This window comes from Convolutriloba macropyga, chromosome 15, assembly GCF_964194025.1.
Source record: "Convolutriloba macropyga chromosome 15, txConMacr16.3, whole genome shotgun sequence".
Classification (NCBI taxonomy): Eukaryota; Metazoa; Xenacoelomorpha; order Acoela; family Convolutidae; genus Convolutriloba; species Convolutriloba macropyga.
In genome coordinates, this window is record NC_134482.1 from 1,430,196 (window position 1) to 1,450,862 (window position 20,667).

The following is a 20,667-nucleotide window of genomic DNA, read 5'->3' on the forward strand; positions in this document are numbered from 1 at the left end:
AATTTTTTAGAAAGGTGATACGACAACATGCAGAGGGCATGGAACCCAAATTGGAACGTGCAGCAGAACTGGAAGCTTCTCCAATTGGTTAGCAAAGTAGGTGGTTTTCACAATCCTTGGAGATTGTGGGGTATGATTTTGAGTACATTCTGCAGACGCAAAAATTTGCCATGACGGAACGGACAAAATGCGAAACTTCACACATAAATGAGGAGCAGGTAAATAAAGGAGGACTCATATACGCTGAGAGCAGCAGGAGTAAACTAAGATACTGCATGTACAGTGCTGCATATGCAGTAACTGTGCTGAAAAAAAGTGGATGGTATGACGACGCAACTTACTTAAACCAAAAACCACCAATAATTCCGACGTTATACCCAATAAAACAATCAGTCTACCAAAACCTATGGCACGGACACAAAGCGCGGTTACCGGGTCTTGGTGAATTTGAATTCAATGCTCCTAAAGAAGTCCTTGATGAGATGAATGTTGACAGAACCGACGCAGAGTTCGTCCAGAAGGTATCAAAAACATTCACGACAGGCGGAGATGAAAAACGAGTGAATTATGTCTACCACCTGGAGTGGATCAATCCAAAAGGTGAAACACAGAAAGGTAATATATTGATAAATGCTGAAGTTTTCATGGGGACTTTGAAACTAGAGAAGTGAATGAAGGAACATGGTTATATTTTAAAGACCCTCTGAAACAGGAGCAGACCTTGTTATATCAAGGAGACACATTTGAATTAGATTCAGTACAATATTTTTTCGACCATGACAAAAAACCAAATATCTTAACGAAAATTAAATTTTCAGACTCGATAACAGCAAAAATAGTCCGCGCTGGGAACAAAAAGTACTTGACGAGCACATTAGACTGAAAAACAAAATTTAGTTGTTCAGTTGAAAAACAGAACAAAACAGATAGACGATTTTCAGCTTTTTGAAACGAACCACAAAAATTTGTTTTACACAAAGGAAACGTTGACGGCCAAGGAACAAAATTTTTCGCCAACAGATATATCTGAGACAGATCTCAGGGACATAAAACTCGACCATTTTTTGTGTGGGATTTTCGAGGCATGCTTGAAAATCTGAAACAAATAGAGCTATTAAATTTTCACATAGAAACACTGCACAGAGCTATGATTTTAACGACACCAATTAACGGAAAATCACATCAAATTTTTCTAAATCAACAAAACGCTCTGGGTATTACACGTGAACAAAACGCTCTGCGTATTACACGCTCTGGGTATTACACGTGAACAAAACGCCCAGTACACAGTGCACGGATATTACACGTGAACCAAATCACTCATTTGCTTTGATATCTAATTGTATTTCATCATTACTTGGATTAATCCTATTTGCAGAATTTTGCCTTCGCAAGTTTTTTGCAGAGTCTGAAGACAGGTCTTGTTTTCTTTGAATCACACATCGAAGAAGTTACGTTGAAATTTTACCACTATTTCCATGTTGATTGTTTTTTACATGTTCGCAGCCGTGTCCGAGGAATTTAACGTGAAACAGGTAACCATAGGAAACACGCGCACTTGATGTCAAATTACATATAAATGCCAAATAAGTTCGAGGAGTAGGGGTGGACAGAAAAGGTCCGGTAAACGTACAATTTATGTCATGGGTTGCAGATTATGTCGAAGTGTAACAGAATTTTAAAATGTCTGAACAAAAGCCACACCAAAAGTCAGTCACTGGTTACTGTTGCTTTGATCTGCTTGCCATTTTTTAAAATTTTTTTATTCCGTTCAAAAATGTAAAAAAGGTGGGCATATCATTTTCACGTTATAATCGAGTATCGCATTACGTCAAGCAATGGGATTATGGCTATCTCGTAAATTGTCATGGCAAACGGATCTGCTGGGGTCTGCAGGCGAGTGCCGGCTACAAACAGGTCTGATGGGGCCGTGTGTGAATTTTGAACAATTCGGTTCGAAGCCAGGCATGTTCTTTTGTTTTTTCAACAGCTAATTGTCGATTGAGGCAATTGGATGTTGATTCGTTTTCGGGAACATCATAAGCAGAGCGCATTGATTGTATGGCTTATTCAATCCTGAACTTTTGGCCTAGGCAGAGCTGGCTATTGCCTCAGCTGACGCCGGGGTTTTGGTCAGTTGTAAGAGACCACAAGCGTTGTATGCTGCCAATTGTTTCACGTTTTTCGGTGACCGGCCTGGTGGAAATTCTGGATAATATTTTCGCAATTTTGACTGAGTTCTTTTCGAAGCAAGTCACAATTCGTCTCCATTCGTTTGCGTCTAAACCTGACAGGCGGTGGCTGCCGTGGGTATTCATTTCCGCCCTTTTAATGGCCGTTGCGCTGAGAACTTTTAGGTCCTAGAATTGGTACGAAAGCAAGACTAATATAGTTTTTGATGGAAAATGTGTAGTTGCTCTTAAACGACGTTGGTTTATGGAGTTCTGACGAAGATATGACAGTCTCCCTTAACAATTGTTTTCAAGATTATAAAAGTAGTGTTCCTAGAGTTCAGCAGCTTTTTTGGATATTAATTTTTCTCGAAATAACATCCAAGGTTTTGTCCAACAATGTTGGTTAAAGAAGATACGCTGGTCCAAAAGTCACTTATCTAGTTTTTAATACTACTGCTGACGTATTATTATTATTATTATTATTATTATTATTATTATTATTATTATTATTATTATTATTATTATTATTATTATTATTATTATTATTATTATTATTATTATTATTATTATTACTATTATTATTATTAATATTACTATTATTATTATTATTATTACTACTTATATTATTATTAATATTATTATTATTATTATTATTATTATTATTATTATTATTATTATTATTAATATGATTATTATTATTATGGCTTTGTGACAATTTCACGGGGAATATAAGTCCCGGATTTTTAACATAGAATTTGCACGACAGTTCTGGCACAGGCACAAAAAGATCCAACTACAGAAATTATTCTCAGCCCAGTTTTCATTGAAAAATTTCCTCGTCAATCTTAGAAGTCTTCCTTTCAAATTAATGTTGTCAAAGAAGTTAATTTTCCTTTGGAGGATGTTCACCCGAAATCCAGTTCTATACCAAAAATTGAGTCTCTGAGCTTCGTATCGAATCTCTGGCAGTATAACCCAAGATCTTGTTCCGGTCCATTGGATAACATAATATGTTGCGCAAGTCGACATCGTACTTTCTTGACACTATGCTGCTAAAAATTAGAAAATCTTTTAGGACTTTAATGTAGAGTGGTGGCAGTATATTGTTTTGAACAATAGCTTCTTTGTAACAATTTCTGTTTGTCATCCAGTTCATGACCTTTTTATTAAACCGCTCTACAATTTGATACTCGTTTCGCGTTAGCTCCCAGCATTCAGATTCAAACATTAGTGTCGGGCTTATAATAGCTCTATATAAGTGAACCTTAGTTTTCATAGAAATTTGGCAGCTTGTGTTCCTTCGAATGAGATAAAACGCCTTCATTGCGTTCGCTATTCGATTCCACACATTTTCTATCCACGTTATGGTGTCGACTTTAGTTAGCCCAAGATCTTTAACGACCCTCTTCTCTTGGATCAAAATATTTTCTAGAGAGAGTACAAGCTCCTCGACACGACTCCCGAAAGCAAATTGTGTAAAAGAGCACTTTTTGTAATTGAAAAGGAGGCAATTTTGGACACTCCAGTTGTGGAGATTGTTTAGGTCAACTTGCAGCTTGTCTAGACTGTCATTTTTGGAACAATGGATTAGTTTTAATTCATCTGCAAACAAGAGTGCCAGAGAAGAAAAGACTGCATTTGGCAGGTCGTTAATGTAGATCAAGAAAAGGATAGGTCCCAGTACAGAGCCTTGGGGAACTCCGCAAGAGATCAGACGTTCCTCAGATTGGTAGCCGATTACATTTACGCTTTCTGTTCATCCAGTCAGATAATCTTTAATAAGTAAAAAGAGACTTCGTGGTATATTCATCCTTGCTAACTTCTTCGTCAAAACTAAATGCTTTATTTTGTCAAAGGCCTTTGAGAAGTAAAACAGCAGTAGGAAACAGAACTCTTCTGATGCACTAAGATTTTCAAAGATATTGGACAGACTCAAGATAAGCTGCAGGATTACAGACCTCCGCGGTACAAAACCAAATTGACAGGATGTAATGTTATTCAACAAATGTTCTGCGAAAAACTTCAAGACTAACTTCTCAAAAACTTTGGATATGATGTTGAGCAGTTTGACAGGTCTATAATTTTTCACTTCACTTTTATTACCATCTTTGAATATTGGTGAGACCAAACCATGCTTCCACGAACCGGGAACATTTTGTAGCCTTCCAATGTTGTTGAACAAACTTTTAATTGATTTGGAAAGAGTGTTTGCAGTTTTCTTAAGCAGAATTGGGGGAATGCCATCTGCGCCTCTACTTTTTGTGAAAACCAGCATTTCCAGGTCTTTGGTAATCTCCTTCTCGGTGAAGTTTATTTTCTGTCCAGCAGCTTCGAGAAGAGGTGGGGCATCAATCTGTTCATAATTTTCATCAGTAACTACTGATGAGAAATGTGTTGAACAATTCTGCTTTTTCTTTGCTGTTTTGTGCAACGGAATTCCAGTCAAGATGTACAATTTGGTGGGAATTTCTCTGTTTGAAAACTTTTCAAATATTTGAATATTCTAGATCTGTTTCTGCTCGAAATTAGTTCTTCTTCGTATTCTTGTCAATCTCTTTCTTGCAGGTTAGCACAATGCTTTTCTAGTTCCATTAATTGGGTGGCTAGGTAAGGAGAAAAATTCACGCAACGTTCCGATTTACGTCTTAGTGTCCTGAGTTTGTTTAATTTGTGCGATGTTTCAGATGATACCCAAGGCGGAAGCTCTTTTCTCCGTCGAGTTCTTCTAGGCGTAGTTTTTTCTATCAGATGAAAGATTCATTTGTACCACAAATTTGTGGTTTTATCTATGCTGCTGTAACAGTAGGGGTCAAAGGGATTGTTTGCAATGAGCTCATTTACGTAATCGAAATCACAATTGCAATAGCTATAGTACACTTCTTGTTTCTTTTGAGGCTCTCTTGATCCACTAGTCATTATTTGTATCGGAAAATGGTCAGAGTAGTCTTTTAAATCGTCTAATCTATTAATTGAAGTTATCAAACCTTCATCTTTGCCTAGGACTAAGTCAAGTCTTGAGGCAGGTCACCTAATGAAGTACATGTAGCGCTCTGCATTTTGTCCGTCCTTTTTGCGTGCTTCAGATAGATTTGATTTTATGAGCTCTCTCGTTTCTTAAAGTAGTCGTGTGAGACGCCTATTCCTCTGTAGGAAGGATCCAGTTTTCAAGTTTTTAAGGGATTTGAAGATTTCTTCTTTCTCAGTTCTGTCTCTCAGGACAATTTTCAGAGGTCTGTTTCTTCTGATTTGATCTTTTGGCGAGGGAGGTTCGCCCAACCTTATAGCTTTCTGTACTTCAGGCACATTGCAGCTAAGACTGTTTATGCAAAAATCGGAGAAAAACTCGATGTCGTCTTTTTGTCTACTCTCCGGACTATCGTTTTTGCTTTCCGGTACTCTAAAAAGTACGATATTTTGTTCCAGTTTTTCAATCTCAATTTTTTCCTTCTCTTGCTGCTCTAGAGTTTCTTGCATTATACTTCGAAAATTTGGAGTGTGGTAAGCTGGTTTAGGCAATGCTGGCTTCTCTTGGTTCTCAATTAGCTTATCCAATTTTTCCTCGAAGTTATTCTGGAGAAGTTTGAATTTGATCTCAATCTCTTTTTCAATTGTTTTCCGCAGACCCTGTATTGTAGCACTGTTCTCCATCATCTTTTTGTCAATTTGTGTTACTTTTGAATGCATCTCAAAGTTTTGATCAGCTTCTTTCAATTTGCTTTTTGCACTTTCTTGATAATTTTTGCATAACCAAATTAAACCATTTTGCTTTGTTAGCGAACTTAAAATACCGGCAAATATACAGGAACACATTCCTGAATGATACCATGTGCCACACGCAAAACACGAAAGGCATGAGTCCTTTCATTCGCTTTTACATTCTACGCATGGATACTTGGTAGATTGATTTCTAGAGCGTGTGCCTTCGGGCATTGTCGCAAGTACAAATGCTCAAACCTCGCCTCCCCACCAAAAATGATCTAGAAGGCTCAGTATGAACACAGAGTCATTACTTAAGCTGCCTGTTGTTTCTTTTTCAGTCGTTGCTTCTTTGAGGGCTTGTTGTTTTTGGGTTTCTGCCTAAGCTTTTTGAATTGCTTGGGTCCAAAATTGTCTAGTTCAGCTCTTTTCTTCCAAACCACAAACAGCAGACGAGCTTCCGATTTGACTGACGGATGGAGTTGACTTAAATCGTTAATTAACGTGGCGTTCTTTCTATTTCGGTGTGATATGAGCTGCTTGAATGCTTCGATGACTACGATTCCAGTTGACCTCAACTGTCTGAGAGCCCGTGGAGCTCCAAACCGTTGAATATATACAATGGCTTCGATACGGGTTTTTTACTTTTGGAGAATTGATAATAATTCTGATATGGGACAGGCTTCTGTTTTCTTGTGAGGTGTTAGCGTATTATTGATAACGTCGTGCCAAATCACTAACTTTTTCGTTCTTTCAAGGGCCCCTCCTGTGTCTAGGTAGGATTGCAAAACTTTGTGTTTGATTGGGTTTCTTGTATTGAAGCTCAAACCACCAAGATGATAGAAGCTTCCGAATAGTGGCCTCTTCTGTTGATATGGGAGTCCTTGAATCGTATTTCTCAGTGAACTTGCACCAATGATATAAACCATTTTTTATAATCATACAATGCCGGCTACTAAAATCCTCTCTGATAAGAGGCTACCCAATTCCAGATGTCCGGACTTTCAATCAATTCACTGAAACTTTTTAATAAGTTCGATATGAAGTTGTTGTACCTGTCCGTGGGAGCTACCTGCTCGTCGCTGGTCTGTCCCTTATGTAGTATCGTCTCTGTGAGCTCGATGTGCGCTCATCGTCTGTGGGTGCAATTATAGTTCTTGTCCTTGTCCCCCATCTGCATCCCGGCCGAGGCGAGTGACCAGTCCCAGGTGCTTACCCTATGCGCTGAACGCACGCGCAGACATGTTTGAAAGACTGATATGAACAGTTGTTGAGGAGACGCGACAGCTAATATAGTACCCTTGCAATTTTATATCGTACCGCAACCGTCAGGGTACAATTTTTTTGCGTTCGAAAATAATTGATTTGATACATATAATTTTGTCAATTTTTCTCTATTTCCCTGCGTTATTTACGTTTTAAGTCAATATTTTTCGGACATCATAGTTGCCAAGAAACGTCAAACTGGAATTATTTTTGATTTTTAAATACCATAAATACCATAATGTGTCGGGTTTTCAGATAAATGTTTCCACTGATCACATCATAAGTTTTGCCTTAAAACATCCAGCTCGAGAGCTCTATGACTTTCTAATACAACGGTGCCGGAGCAGCATGGCAACTATGGCATCTGACGAAGAGTTGTTGAAGGAAGTTTGTGGTATGAATGGCATCGTTTATGCCAAGATCGCTCTCAATGCAGTTGACGATGTTAAAAAGATTGAAGTTCTCTTCTCACCTTTTTGTAAGATCTCGACGCTTCATCCGTTTGTTAGTTTGACTCATTTACATATCCTGAAATGTGATGTCACTACATTTGACGGCCTCCAGTTTCTCTCTAATTTGCAAGAGCTTTATGTTATTGAATGTAGCATCAGGCGAATGGAATTTTTGGAGAATTGTGTTCGATTACAATCGCTCTATCTTTACGAGAATCAGATATCAAAAATTGAAGGATTGAATCGTTTAGTAGATTTAGAGGTGTTATGGCTAAACTCAAACCAACTGAAAACTTTGGATGGTTTGCGAGAGCTGAAGGAGCTCAGAGATTTGAATTTAGCGGACAACGTAATTGCTGAAATTGGAAATTCATTAGACCAGTTGACCAATCTTGAAGTTATTGATCTGAGTGCTAACCAGTTAACTTCGTTTAAGGATCTAACTAGCTTAGCGCGACTACCGAAATTAAAAGCTCTTAGTCTTAAGAATCCCGCGTGGGGACCGAACCCAGTGTGCCTTTTGTGCAATTGTACAACACATATCTTATATCACATGCCTTCACTAACCCTATTGGATACCCAAATGGTCACATCTGAAAGTGTGCGCGAAGTTGAGTCTATTGTTCTGAAGAAGAAAATGTACTACAACATGAGAGTGAAGACTGTCAATAGAACCATGGCAGAATTGTTGCTTCAGTTGGAATCAGAGGCAAAGAAAATGCTAGTTGTGCCGGTTAAAAAGTTACTTGCCATGAAACGGCTGCTTCGTAGTGTCGAGCGCGAGCTTATGGACACGACCGATACATCTCTTGAAGAGACGAATTCCTGTCCTACAAGTTCTGTTGCCTTGTCAGAGATTTTATCTACAGATACCAAAAACTCATCAACACAACTAACGTCCGTGCTCAAGCAGAGAATAACCGAGCTGAAGAGTTCTATATCCAAATGGACCACTCGCTTAAAGCAACTGGAATTTGAAAAGCTCGATTTCCAGCAAAGGATCAAAGCTGTTGCCACTGGTTCGATTCAACGATTGGTGTCCGAGTTAGAAAGTGGTGGAAACGTTCGATTTGAAGATGGCCTACCCTCCGATCCGTGGTTTTCGTCTTGCCGAGATTTAGTCATGTCTCGCTTTTGTGCGTCTTCTCTTGTACAATTCGATATCCAGGGAATCCGTGTTCAACGAATTACTCGACTTCATAACAGAATGCTTCGACTGAAGTTCGATGAAAAATTCGAACAGATGGCCGACGACACACAGACGCGATCAGGTGCCCAATTTAAGAAAAAGTTAGAATATCTATTTTATGTGTGGAATCCAAAACTGCATAAAAGCTGCAAGGATGTAGTTGAATTATATGAACAAGGATTGCCGTCTCTGGATGTGTTTGTCACCAATAATCTTGCGCCTGCTATTCCTATGACGAACTGTGTGAGCATTGCGGACAAACAGCGGCTGCACAAGTTAAAAGAAGCATCGTCCCATCGACTCTGTGATCAAGAAGACGCAATGCATGCTCAACTGCTAGTGTGTAGAGTTTATCTTGGTCGAACTGTTTTGACGCACGACACATCCCGCTTGAGTCGTGAGAACTTCCCTAATGTCGACTCTGTTTACAATCCTGTTATGGCGGCTTCCAACTCTAATTGGTCAACAGGAAGAGGTGTGTCGAATAACAGTGAGGTTGCCGCTGGTAAATTTGGAACTGGTAGTGCGGAAAAAGTAAGTATTTTGCGTTGAATTTATAATGATAACTACAAGCTCAATAAGATCTCTTTTGAAGAACTTGAAAGGACATTGGCATTCAGTTGTGCGATTACAAGGGGATCCCAATTTATTGAAACGCCACTCTAACGGACCTGATTTTTCATATTTTTTGCTTTCCTGTTTATGACGCTCAGCAGGTAAATCAAGTATTTTTTGTTTAGAATCTATGCTACTTTCTTGTGGTGTTTAATTAACTCATTAAGAAAATTGTTTCAAGCATGTTTAAGAGCCATAGTCAGCCTCACAACGGCAATTATTTAGGCGCTCTTTTTTTACAATTCAAAGAATTTCAATTGTGCTGGCGCTATCTTTTTGCGACTCGAAGAGAAGTATTGGAGCAGTCTTTTTTACTATTTTATGGAGTGAATTTTGAAGCAGGAAATGAAACACGTGAAAAAATTTGGAGTGATTTTGCTGCTGAACAAAATGAAGAATGGAGCGAAAAGAAAGCTTTTTTGTTCATATCGCTGTTTTATAGAGAGCCAGAAATTGAGTTTGAAAAAAATTCCCTAAGCGAGCGAAATTCTATAGCCTTATTGTTGTGATAAACGTTTTAAATAGTCTCCGCCTGCACGCGGGAGGCTATTTATTTTCGTTCTAGCTTGTGTTGTTGTTTATTGTGTATCCAGAGGCCAGACATTGTTTTTGGGTAGACCGAATTACCGGGGATTTTACATTCCTGCGGAAGAAAGAAATCTGTGAGAATTATTTGCTTACTGCGTGGAAAAGTTTGGCGTGAGAGTTCGCCATATCTCCTTGATCTGCCTGATACAGTTCTACGATTTTCTTTCCAGTTCTGTTAGCTGCCTTAGTGTATTTTTATTACAGTTAAACTTTTTGCGTGAGAGTTCTTCGCTTGTTTGACTGAATAATTTCCCAGCCCCTTAGCGGGCTATTCCCTCTGTCCCACTGATTCCCCAGTTGAACGAAAAGTAAAAATGGCACCGCCGCCTCCTCTTGGGCCAAAATCCGATATTTGTACGCAGCGATGTAATCCACTAACAACTGAATTGTGTTAAGTGCAAAAATGTATACGTTCATCATGCTTGCCTAAGAATCAGGAACTGTTCAAATTTACAAGGAATGGTTTTCTGGTCGTGTAAAACATGCTCGCCAAGCTTTACTGCTGAGCTATCAGCCCTTGACGGAATATCAGTTCTGAAGAAAATTGAATGCGTTGATTCATCAATCCTTGATATTGATCTGCTCCGAAATGAAGTGGCGTTCCGTAGAAGATCAGCCTTTCCCCTCCTGAATGCGGCTAAAACGACTTCTTAATAGAATTGACAGCTCTGCATGCTCTCAAAGCATTTCGGGCAGCGAAAAAGAAAAGCAGAATTTGTTCTGGAACCTACCCAAAGAATACTAAGGTCTTCCCGTGATGACAGGAACACACGATTTCTTCGATATTGTCAGGTGTCGAAAAACCTCGTAGTTTTATTGAAAAATTGTAATAATTAGTTTTATTAAAAATTTATGGAACTCCTGGATGTAATGTCAACTGTTTATTGAGAACTTCACCCATTCCTTTGAGGAGAAAAGGTTGCTTTAAGACAGAATTCTTCTGCTAGGTGATGTGAATATCTCTGACAACCAATGATGCCTCAACTTAAAATAATTTATTTATGGATGACTTCAGCTTAGTTCAGCACGTCGGAAGCGAAACTCATAAAAGAGGAGGGCTTCCTGATCATGTCTTATCCTCCGAAAATATGAGCATTGAGGTTACAACAAATTCATTCCTTACAAAGTCAGATCATTCAGTAATTTGTTTCTCGTTTTTTAACTAAGCCTACGCTGCAAGTTTTTAGAAATTGGAAAAAGTTCAACCCTGAGATTTATGTAGAAAACTTTCTTAATTCTTTAGATGATAATTATCCGGAAGATGTCGACAGTGCTCGGAAAATTTATCTAGCAGCAGAGGAAACAATCTTGGAGACTTTTATTCCGCGTAAAACTATCACCCTGACAACTCACAGATGTTTGTCTTTTTGACGACGAATTATTAATCTGAAGAGGAAAAGAAAATCAGGGTCTGCTTTTCGAAAGACGAAGAACATTGACTTAAAATCCGTCTTGAAATAAACACAAAAACTTATTCTCAGAAGTTTCTTCAAAAGCGTGGTACTCATAGCGAAAATACACTGAAGAATGAGTCTGCACGGCAGAAGTTTGCTTTATTGAAATCTCTTTTAGGCAAACAAGAACGTCAGTTGACAAGATATGAAAGCAAACAAGCTCTAGCCTCCGAATTCAACATCCTCTCCATAGGAAAAATTAAACGTTGTTGCATCAATTGATTAAATCATGTCTCATGAAAACCAATACATAAGACGAAAACCAGTGCATAAGATGGGGCAGGATAAGCTTTCTGGGCCTTTATCTCTTAATGACTTCAGAAAATATATTTCAGAAGCCTCTAGGAGTACGTCTGCGTTCGACAGAATCTTGACGCGTTTTGTAAAATTATTTCCTCATTCTTATCTATCCATGCTGTTGAACCCTATTAATTCCTCTTAAGAGAATGGATTTTTCCACGGGCTTTGAAAACAGTGGTTGTAAAACCTTAAATCAAAAAATTATTGTGGATTGTCAAGACGTAGCGAATTATTGTCCTATATCAAATCTAAGCTTTATCTCAAAATTATTACAAAGAGCTGTGTTACAGCTGAGAGATCATCTTGAAGATCACAATTTTTTATGGAAATTCCAACGCTTATAGGAAGTTCTCAACTGAAACTGCACTCCTGAAATTAACTAATGACATTTTGCTAAACTTAGAATTTAGAAAAAGCACGCTTTAGATTGGCCTTGATTTGTCAGCCACAATTGACCATGGTATACTTGTCTGTTCTTGAAATTAGTCTATGAATTGGGCATCGCGTTCTCAAATTTATTAGAGGCAACCTTAGTGGTAGATCAGTTTTAATTGATGACACTTTTCCTTCAGTGCAGTCAGTTGGAACGGGTGTTCCGCAAGGTTGTTTTAAGCCCTCTTCTTTTAACTTGCTATCTGTTACCATTGGAGCTTATGTTTGTGAAGCTCAACGTGAATTATCTTTTTTATGCTGATGAAACGGTTGTTTATTTTGTCTGCAACAACAATGTGACCCTAGAAGTTTTGGTTCAATATTCGGCACTCTGCAAAAATGTTTTAATGGTGCGAAACTTCGACTAAACACAAAGAAAGCAAGAATTTATGAATATTGCGCGGAAGAGAACGATGGTATGTGATGTTCAACAGCCAATGGATTCTCAATTTTTGGGTGTGAAGTTTTTAAGTTGTGTTTCAGATGATAAACTCTCCTTTTCCAAGCAGGCTAGTTCAGCGTGTGCAGGTTGTTACTTTATTACGGAAAGTCTATTCCATCAGAGACTCCATTCCGAAAGATTCATTAATTGGCTTATTGAGCTTGAATTCTCAATAGGCTCGACTATTGTAATTCACTTTTTATAGGCAGCCTTACCTTCTTCAAAGAAATTACAGTGGATTTTGAGCTGTGCATGCAAATGAATTTTTAGACTATCACCTGGCACAGTAACTTCGGATTTAATTGAGCAGTTGCAATGAAATACGAAAACGCATTCTTTTCAAAATTCCCCTGATGGGTCGTCGTCTGTTTCACCATCCGCATCTTAACTCGCTGGCATCTCGAAATGGAAAAGTGACAAGATCTCAATAAATTGACAACTTTCAAACTCACGAATTGAATCGACCTCCTTTTAAAATAAAATTTTATCCAAAAATGCCTTCAGAAAGAAGCTTAAAACAAAAGATCCCTATTGGTTTTGTTCTACGAACCCTATTGTACAGCTTTTTTGAGTATGTGAATAGTGCTTAAACCATTAGTAGTAATAAATTTTTTCGTTCACGTGCGGCATTTTAATTTTTTTTCAATTTTATTGACTAAGAGGTTTTGTTATGATTGTATTTTATTATCAAGTTTTTTTTTGCAGTGGTTTGAAGGTTTCTGTGAATTCATTTGAGTTTATGTTAATTCGGAGCTTTTCATGTTTTTTGCTGATTTTTGAGCTTTTTTTCGATTTTTTGACGATTGTTTTGTTTTACTGCCTCAAATTGCTATTGAAAAGACCCCTAACAATTCAGCACATTAAGCATAACAAGTGGTTACAGGTTTGTGGACATAAAGCATTTTTATGCTGAGAAACATGACAAAAATGGCAATAATTGAAAATATTTTTCTGATTTTTTTTTGCAGTTCGTTTTTTCTTTTCATTTTATAGACTAGTTTCTTAGCCTATTATGACTTGCCTATTGTTTTGCGTGCATCTGGACAGCCTTTTGTTTAAAAGGAATTTTTCTGTGGATTTATTTGCTTTTGTAATATTACAAAAATTTATTATTTTATATCAGTTTTTTAGTCCAAGTTGTTTGTAAGAGCTTGTTTTTCCATGATTTGGCGCCAAGTATTTTTTAAAGAATCTCCTAAGTGGTTTGAGTAGGTACTAGTTGTTTTGATGAAGTACTTTGGCCTAAAATAGTTTTTTCAGGATCTTTGTTTATGACAAAATTTGATCAGTTTTTTTTATCATATTTTAACAGATTTGATTTTCTTATTTTTGTTGTAAATTAGTGGAGGAACATTTTGTCTGATGAGGAGTTGAATGGCGTATAAGTGGATTTCCACATCGAGTCACTTCCGCAATTCTTCCAGCTGTGTTTTTTCAAGATCTGTTTACACATTTTCATAATTCTTGAAATCAAATTTAGTAGTGATTTTGGTCACGCCGAAACGGGAAGTGGAGGGGAAAAGTGAGTATTTTTGCTGTGTGATTTTTTTACTCTAATTGTGAAGTAGAGTGAGAAAACGCTGTTTGAACAAAAATTAAAAGTGAGTTGTTCGCATGCGGCAGTTTCACTTTTGTTTTTTTGTCGGTTTTTTGGATCGGGTTTTTTCTTTAATGGTTTTCCCAATACATTCATATTTCAATCTAATGGTTTTTTTTCACATACGACATTTAAACGTTGATATTGATTTTATAAATTTTTTCTAATTTTTTTTTTTGGAAAAAATGGTTTTCCCTACTCAGTATTATCTAATTTTTTTGGAAATGGTTTTCACAACTCAGTCATAGTCCCTTCTAGGTCTAGTCCTATTTTTTTAACAATTCAAAGAAGTTGAATTGTATTGGGTCGCTGTCTTTTTTTAAAGATCTGTTCAAACTGTTCATGATTTTTGAAGTCAAATTAGAGTAATGATTTTGGTCACGCCGAAACAGGAAGTGAAACGAAAGCGAGTTGTTTTGCGCTGTGAATTTTTTTTCTAAATTTAAAGTAGTGTGAGAAAACGGTGTTTGAACGAAAATTTGCTTTCTCGCTAGTGGTTTTCTGCTCACATTCGGCAATTTCAATTTGATTTTCGTAAGTTTTCTTCTATTTTTGGTTTGGATTTTCTCAATGGTTTTCCCAATCCATTTATTGTTAATTCTAGGCCTAGTTTTTTGTTTCAAACAATTTTCCATTTCTCGCTTACGGTTTTTGCACATGCGGCGTTTTGACATTGATTTTGTTTTTTGTCTGTTTTTTTTTAGAAATGGATGTCCGAATTCACTCATAGTCCGAATTACTGAATTGATTTTAAATTCTTTCATGCTTTGAATTACGCAATATAGTGATTGCGGTCAAATTCAAAAGAGCAAAATCAAAAGAAAGAGACGGGATGAACCGATAAAGCCCGCTCATTAAGTCTTTGAGAATTAGGTTATCAATGTTCATTAAAATCCGCCGCCAGCCTATCAAAAGGGCTATTATTTAGGCGCTCTCCTTTTTTTGCAATTCAAAGAATTTGAATATATTGGGGCGCTGTCTTTTTTTTAAGATCTGTTCACATATTTTCATGATTTTTGGAGTCAAATTGTAGAAGTGATTTTGGTCTCGTCGAAATAGTAAGTGGAGCGAAAAAGCGGGTGGTTTTGCGGCGTGAATTTTTTCGCTTTACATTTAAAGTAGATTGAGAAAACGGCCTTTGAACAAAAATTCGGTTTCTCGCTAGTGGTTTTCTGTTCACATTCGACAATTTCACTTTGATTTTTCTGTTTTTTTTTCGATTTTTTGATTCGGATTTTTCTAAATGGTTTTCTCAATCCATTCATAGTTAAATCTAGGCCTAGTTTTTTGTTTCAAACAAATTTCCATTTCTCGCTAGTGGTTTTTTTGTCCACATGCGGCATTTTGACATTGATTTTGTTTTTTTTTGTTTTTATCTGATTTTTCAGAAATGGTTTTTCCAAATCGCTCGTAGTCCGTTCTAGATCTAGTTTTTGTTTTGTCAATGAAATTTCTTTGTACGTCAGGACTTGTCCTGTTATGTTTTTTAAGTTCGCTATACCTTTTGATCGCGTGTTTCGTTTTACTTAAGTATAAAATTTTCACGTTTTGCTTCTGACTTACTTCTATCCCTTTTTCAACTGAATGGTTCTTCCACGCATTAAATTATGCAATGTAGTGAATACAGTCGAAGTCAAAAGATCAAACTCAATCATCAGACGCGATAAACCGATAAAGCCCGGTCATTAAGTGATTGAGAATTAGGTTGTCAAAGTTCATTAGTTTTTGCTAGCTGACATTGGTATTAAGCTTATAAGCTTTCGTTTAGAAGCTGAATTAAGTATAGTTTTAGAATCTAAATGAAACTTCACGCCAAATTAGAACACTTTTTGACACTAAAAAAAAACAGAAAAAATTCGGTCAGTTTCAATCCCGATGTGCATCAAGCGCGTCAACGGCGGCTATTTTCCGGCAATCTGCGGGCTATGTTTAACCTTTTTTCAGTTTGCGGCATTTTTTGTTTCAAAAAATTAAAAAGACCACAATTCTTGTTAAAGGAACCCAATACGGAAGACAATAAGGACACAATCTCTGGATCAAGCGGATTACCCACTGCTGAACAGACTGGCTGCAACTCTCAAACAACTATTAACGGCACTGGTGGTGTGTCAGGTGCAGATTGTGATTGCGTAACGAGACAGTGCAACTGGTACATATTTGAGCGTGACTTAGTAGTGCCGGAATACATTGTGGACTACCGTTACAGCTTCAGATCAAAACCAACCTCACCCTTTATCAACCTACCTGATGGGTTGGTTCAGTTGTCAGCAACAGCCAATCAGCAGAGTCTAAGCACTCTCAGGGCACGACCGAAAGATGACAGAGAGGAATTAGACGAGAAATTTAGTGACGATTTAGAATCTATGACTACAAATTTGCTTCCAAAAAGAATGTCTTTTACTTCAGTTAGTGAAGACAATCTGATTAAGTTCACAGGACAGACTAATTTATCTGCTTTAACTGTGTTAAATTTGCACAACTGTGGTGTTAACCGCGCCAAAGCCATTCCAGCATTACCTAATTTGAAGAAACTGATCATCAGTTTCAATGAGCTTGTTCGAGTAGAGGATTTTGGTAAACTGTCTTCGTTAGAGCATCTTGACGTGTGTGCAAACAAGCTGAATACTCTCGAGGGTATCAAAAATTTGACTAATTTGAAGTATTTGGACATTTCTTGGAACGAGTTATGTAACAGTCGGGACGACGTTGCAATATTACGTAAGCATGCACCGAATATAGAACAGTTAAGAATGGAACACAATTCTTGGCGAAAAGCTGAGAATTTGCGAGTTCGTGTCATTGGCAGGCTGAAGTTGCTGAAAAAGTTGGATGGAACGCCTGTAACAGATTTGGAGATTGCAGCAGCGAACCGAGCTGCAACCAACGCGCGAGTATCACCGACTTCCCTCATTTCTAATGGAAGAACTGACGCTCACAGGCCGAGATCTCTCAGCTTGGACCCTTACTCACAGATTTTGTACCTCACAAGCAAACGACGACCGGAGCGCACTTCGGAGCTTGATAGTTTGTGGTTGACAAAAATAACGTGTCTGTATCTTGACAGTCAGCATCTGAGCAAAATCTCAAATTTGGAACGCCTCGAGAACCTGAAGTTCGCGTCTTTCCGTGACAACGATATAACAAAAATCGAGGGCTTGGACAGCTGTGTAAACCTCGAAGAGCTTTGTCTGGACAATAATTGCATATCAAAAATTGAGGGACTTTCCAAACTGGTCAAGCTGAAGCGATTGAGTCTGAGCAACAATGTTATAACTCAGGTTGATACACTTTCCACATACGCTCTGACGTCACTGTACTACTTGTCAGTGGAAAGCAACCGCATTAATTCCTTACTGCCTTTCCATAAGAATACTACTTTGATGGAACTGTATCTCGGCAACAACGAGATAGCGAACATCAGGGAAGTATTCCACCTGAAGGCATTCAACAATCTGGTAATTCTTGACCTGTTCGGAAATCCAATAGTTTCGAGCAGTCCTCAAAATTACAGGCTGTTTGTAGTGTACCATCTAAAATCGTTGAAAGCGTTAGATGGAATGGCTATTTCACTTGGAGATTTGAATCAAGCTCGAGAGTTCTTCGGAGGAAAGTTGACGGTGGATTTTGTGGCTGACAAACTTCGAGTGAACGATTTCACACAGGTACGAGAGCTGGACTTCCCTAACTGTGCGATTCGATATGTGGATCTTGGCAGAAGCAGCATGTTTACCAGTTTGCGAAGTTTGAATCTGGAACACAACAGCTTAACCTCATTTAGCGGACTGATTTACCTGGATAACTTGCAGGTCTTGTGCCTGAACTACAATAGGATAGAGACGACAGTTCTGGATCCGAAGACCACTGCTAAAAGAGCAACCAAGGATGGAGTTGTTGGTAGTAAACTGGACGTTGCAAGAGGTGGAGTAGAACTTGAATGTGGATCAATTGAGTCATTGACCAGGTATAACATACTTCCAAAACTAGAGGTGTTGCATTTGGGCTACAATTCTATATCAGATATAGCTAGTTTGCAGCTTGATCGGGTGCCTTCAATTCGATCTCTGTTTCTGCAAGGCAACGAGATAACTGAAATTGACGGTTTGCACGCGCTTACGTCTCTGAGAGACTTGGTTCTGGATCGTAACAAAATCAAGAGCGTCGGTCCGAACAGTTTCATTCGGAATGACATGCTGGTCGAGTTGCACTTGGAGGAAAACAGGTTGCGTGAACTGAGTCATTTGCACGTTCTGCACAATTTGCAGAGACTGTATCTGGCCAACAACCGTCTGCAAGACATGAGTGAACTGGATCGACTTGAAAATCTGTCAAATTTAGTTGAAGTCAACCTCACTAACAATGCCATATCAAGACGCTTGTTGCACCGACCATTACTTGTTTTCAGACAGCCTAATTTGGAGATTATTGATGGAATTGCAGTCACTGACGAAGAACGCCAGAAAGCTGACATGTACTTCCTTGACCAGCAACAACAGCAAGCTCCCCAATCTTTTCAACAACCAACCGGGTACAACAACAGTGCTAGCACTATTCCACAGATTCAAATGACTGATATTTTGCCCGGAATTAAATCGTCTGTCTCTGCTGGAATCGGGGGCGTCAGTTCTAGTCCTATTAAGGTCACAAGCGTACCAATTGGTACCTCAAATGCACCAGGACAACATATTATTGTGGACGATAACTCAGGAACTGCAGCGATTATGCGGAGCAAACAGAGAACCATGGGCCAGATCGCCCCTGCTAACGGTGGTACCGGATCCTCCCAGTTTGCTGCATTGCCGGGCCAGAGGTCAACTGGAACCATAAACATGACCACAAATGCTAGGCTCTACCGTCGGTTTTTCAATACTCCCCCGAAATAAACTCGCCCGAGTTCTTTCAATCAATCACTCGCTGCTTTGTAATATTGATGTTAGATTAAATCAACTTTGTGTGACCAATATTTTGCATTTAATTTTAATCGTAGTCATATTTAGCATACAGTACATATCATTTCAGAAAAACAATTTATTATTTCTTTGACTTGTTTCTGCAAATAAGCTAGGAAAAAATGAGCGATGCCCAAGTTCAAGTGCTACGCATCATTGTGATATTTCTCTGACACTTTTAGTAAGTCTTTTGACATTTCGCAACTTAGTCAGCGAAATCTTAGGCCATCTGTTCTAATTTCCCAAAAACGTGGAAGCCTAAGCAAACAATAAGCCTTCATTTTGGCTTCGTACATAATGTTGCCACTATTCTTATACAAGATATGGAGAGTCCAGTGGTTATAAGATGCAAAACTCTTTTTGAAATCACCAATAATCACAGTAGTGGCGGTCAAGCAAGCCGATTGGCAAGTAAGCAGATTTTTGAAAATGAGGTCAAGTAAGCCGAAAAATTTTTTCATACCCCTATTGCAAGTTGACCCTGGCGGGCCGATGGGGGCGCGTCCGCGGTTTCCGGATTACATCCCACAACGGATGAGAGGCATGGCCATGGACAGCGGTCCGCGAAGGCTCGTACCCACTAAATGTCCAAATTGAAGTATTTTTGTTTCTTTGGTGCGTTGGAATACATTATGTACTATAATTCTATGCGCAGTGTTGATTGTAATGGTTAACAGTTTTATTTCTGATAGATTACATAAATTTCGGCTGGCTTTTATGTTGGCGTACTTTTACTTCGGCCTACTTTGCATTCACCAATCACACTAAATGTAGACCTAGCATTGGACTGCTTGGCTGTTTCTCATAATACAAGAGAAATGTTAATCGACTTAGCGGATGGAAGAAACATTTCAAAAGTAGTGGATAAAACAAGGGATTCAACCACCAGTAAAATTTGTCCCTTTCTCCTAACGCTAATCGCGCATGTCGAATCGGGCCAAATTTTACTGTTTGTTGAATCCCTTGTTTTATCCACTACTATATATTAGCTCTATTTTCACTTCTTTTATATTTTAAATCTATCATTTCTTGTCTCACTTAGTGCAAACCACTAGTACAGAGTTAAGCTGGTAATTAACTGTTATCAGACGGATCCGTGAAGCGGTTTCACCGATAGTTTGGGTTCTATCCCCACCGACTCCGGTGGACGTCCCCAGATACTAGTATAAAACTAATCAGTGAAACTGCTTCGCAGATGAGACCGTGTAAAAAGCACGTAAAACCAACTTGCGAAAAAACTTGAACAAAAATTGAAAGAAATATTAAAATAATAAAAATTTTCATATATCCCCTAATCAATATTTAATCAATTTAAAACTAAAACTTTCTGTCTCACTTGGTGTAGTGGTTAATTCATCGAGTCTAGTTAAGTTGCCTTAGCAAACGGAAGGTTTGGGGTTCCTTCCTCACTGACTCCATTGAACGTCCCCCGACTCTGATGAAATACTATGAAACTAAGTGAGATTAAAAAAACCAAATTCACAGTTCTTAAAAAGGATAATCCCTGCTGTGAGAC

The 20,667-nt window shown here is 38.2% G+C and overlaps 2 protein-coding genes across 2 annotated transcripts in view; both read left to right on the forward strand.

The window, feature by feature from the left end:
- LOC142354358 (uncharacterized) overlaps window positions 1–20,667 on the forward strand; it is a 406,219-nt gene that overhangs the window by 239,874 nt on the left and 145,678 nt on the right. The window lies entirely within an intron of this gene.
- On the forward strand, window positions 7,396–19,245 carry LOC142354573 (leucine-rich repeat-containing protein 9-like). The gene is made up of 2 exons (XM_075406900.1): window positions 7,396–9,311; window positions 16,203–19,245. The coding sequence occupies exons 1-2, from the start codon at window positions 7,485–7,487 to the stop codon at window positions 19,083–19,085; spliced, it is 4,710 nt and encodes a 1,569-aa protein (XP_075263015.1). The 5' UTR covers window positions 7,396–7,484; the 3' UTR covers window positions 19,086–19,245.

Bases quoted from the DNA above. Each gene is read 5' to 3' on its own strand.
- LOC142354573 (XM_075406900.1), top strand. From the start codon at position 7,485: ATGGCAACTATGGCATCTGACGAAGAGTTGTTGAAGGAAGTTTGTGGT. The intron at 9,312-16,202 runs GTAAGTATTTTG...TTCTTGTTAAAG, and splicing joins GAACTGGTAGTGCGGAAAAA to GAACCCAATACGGAAGACAA.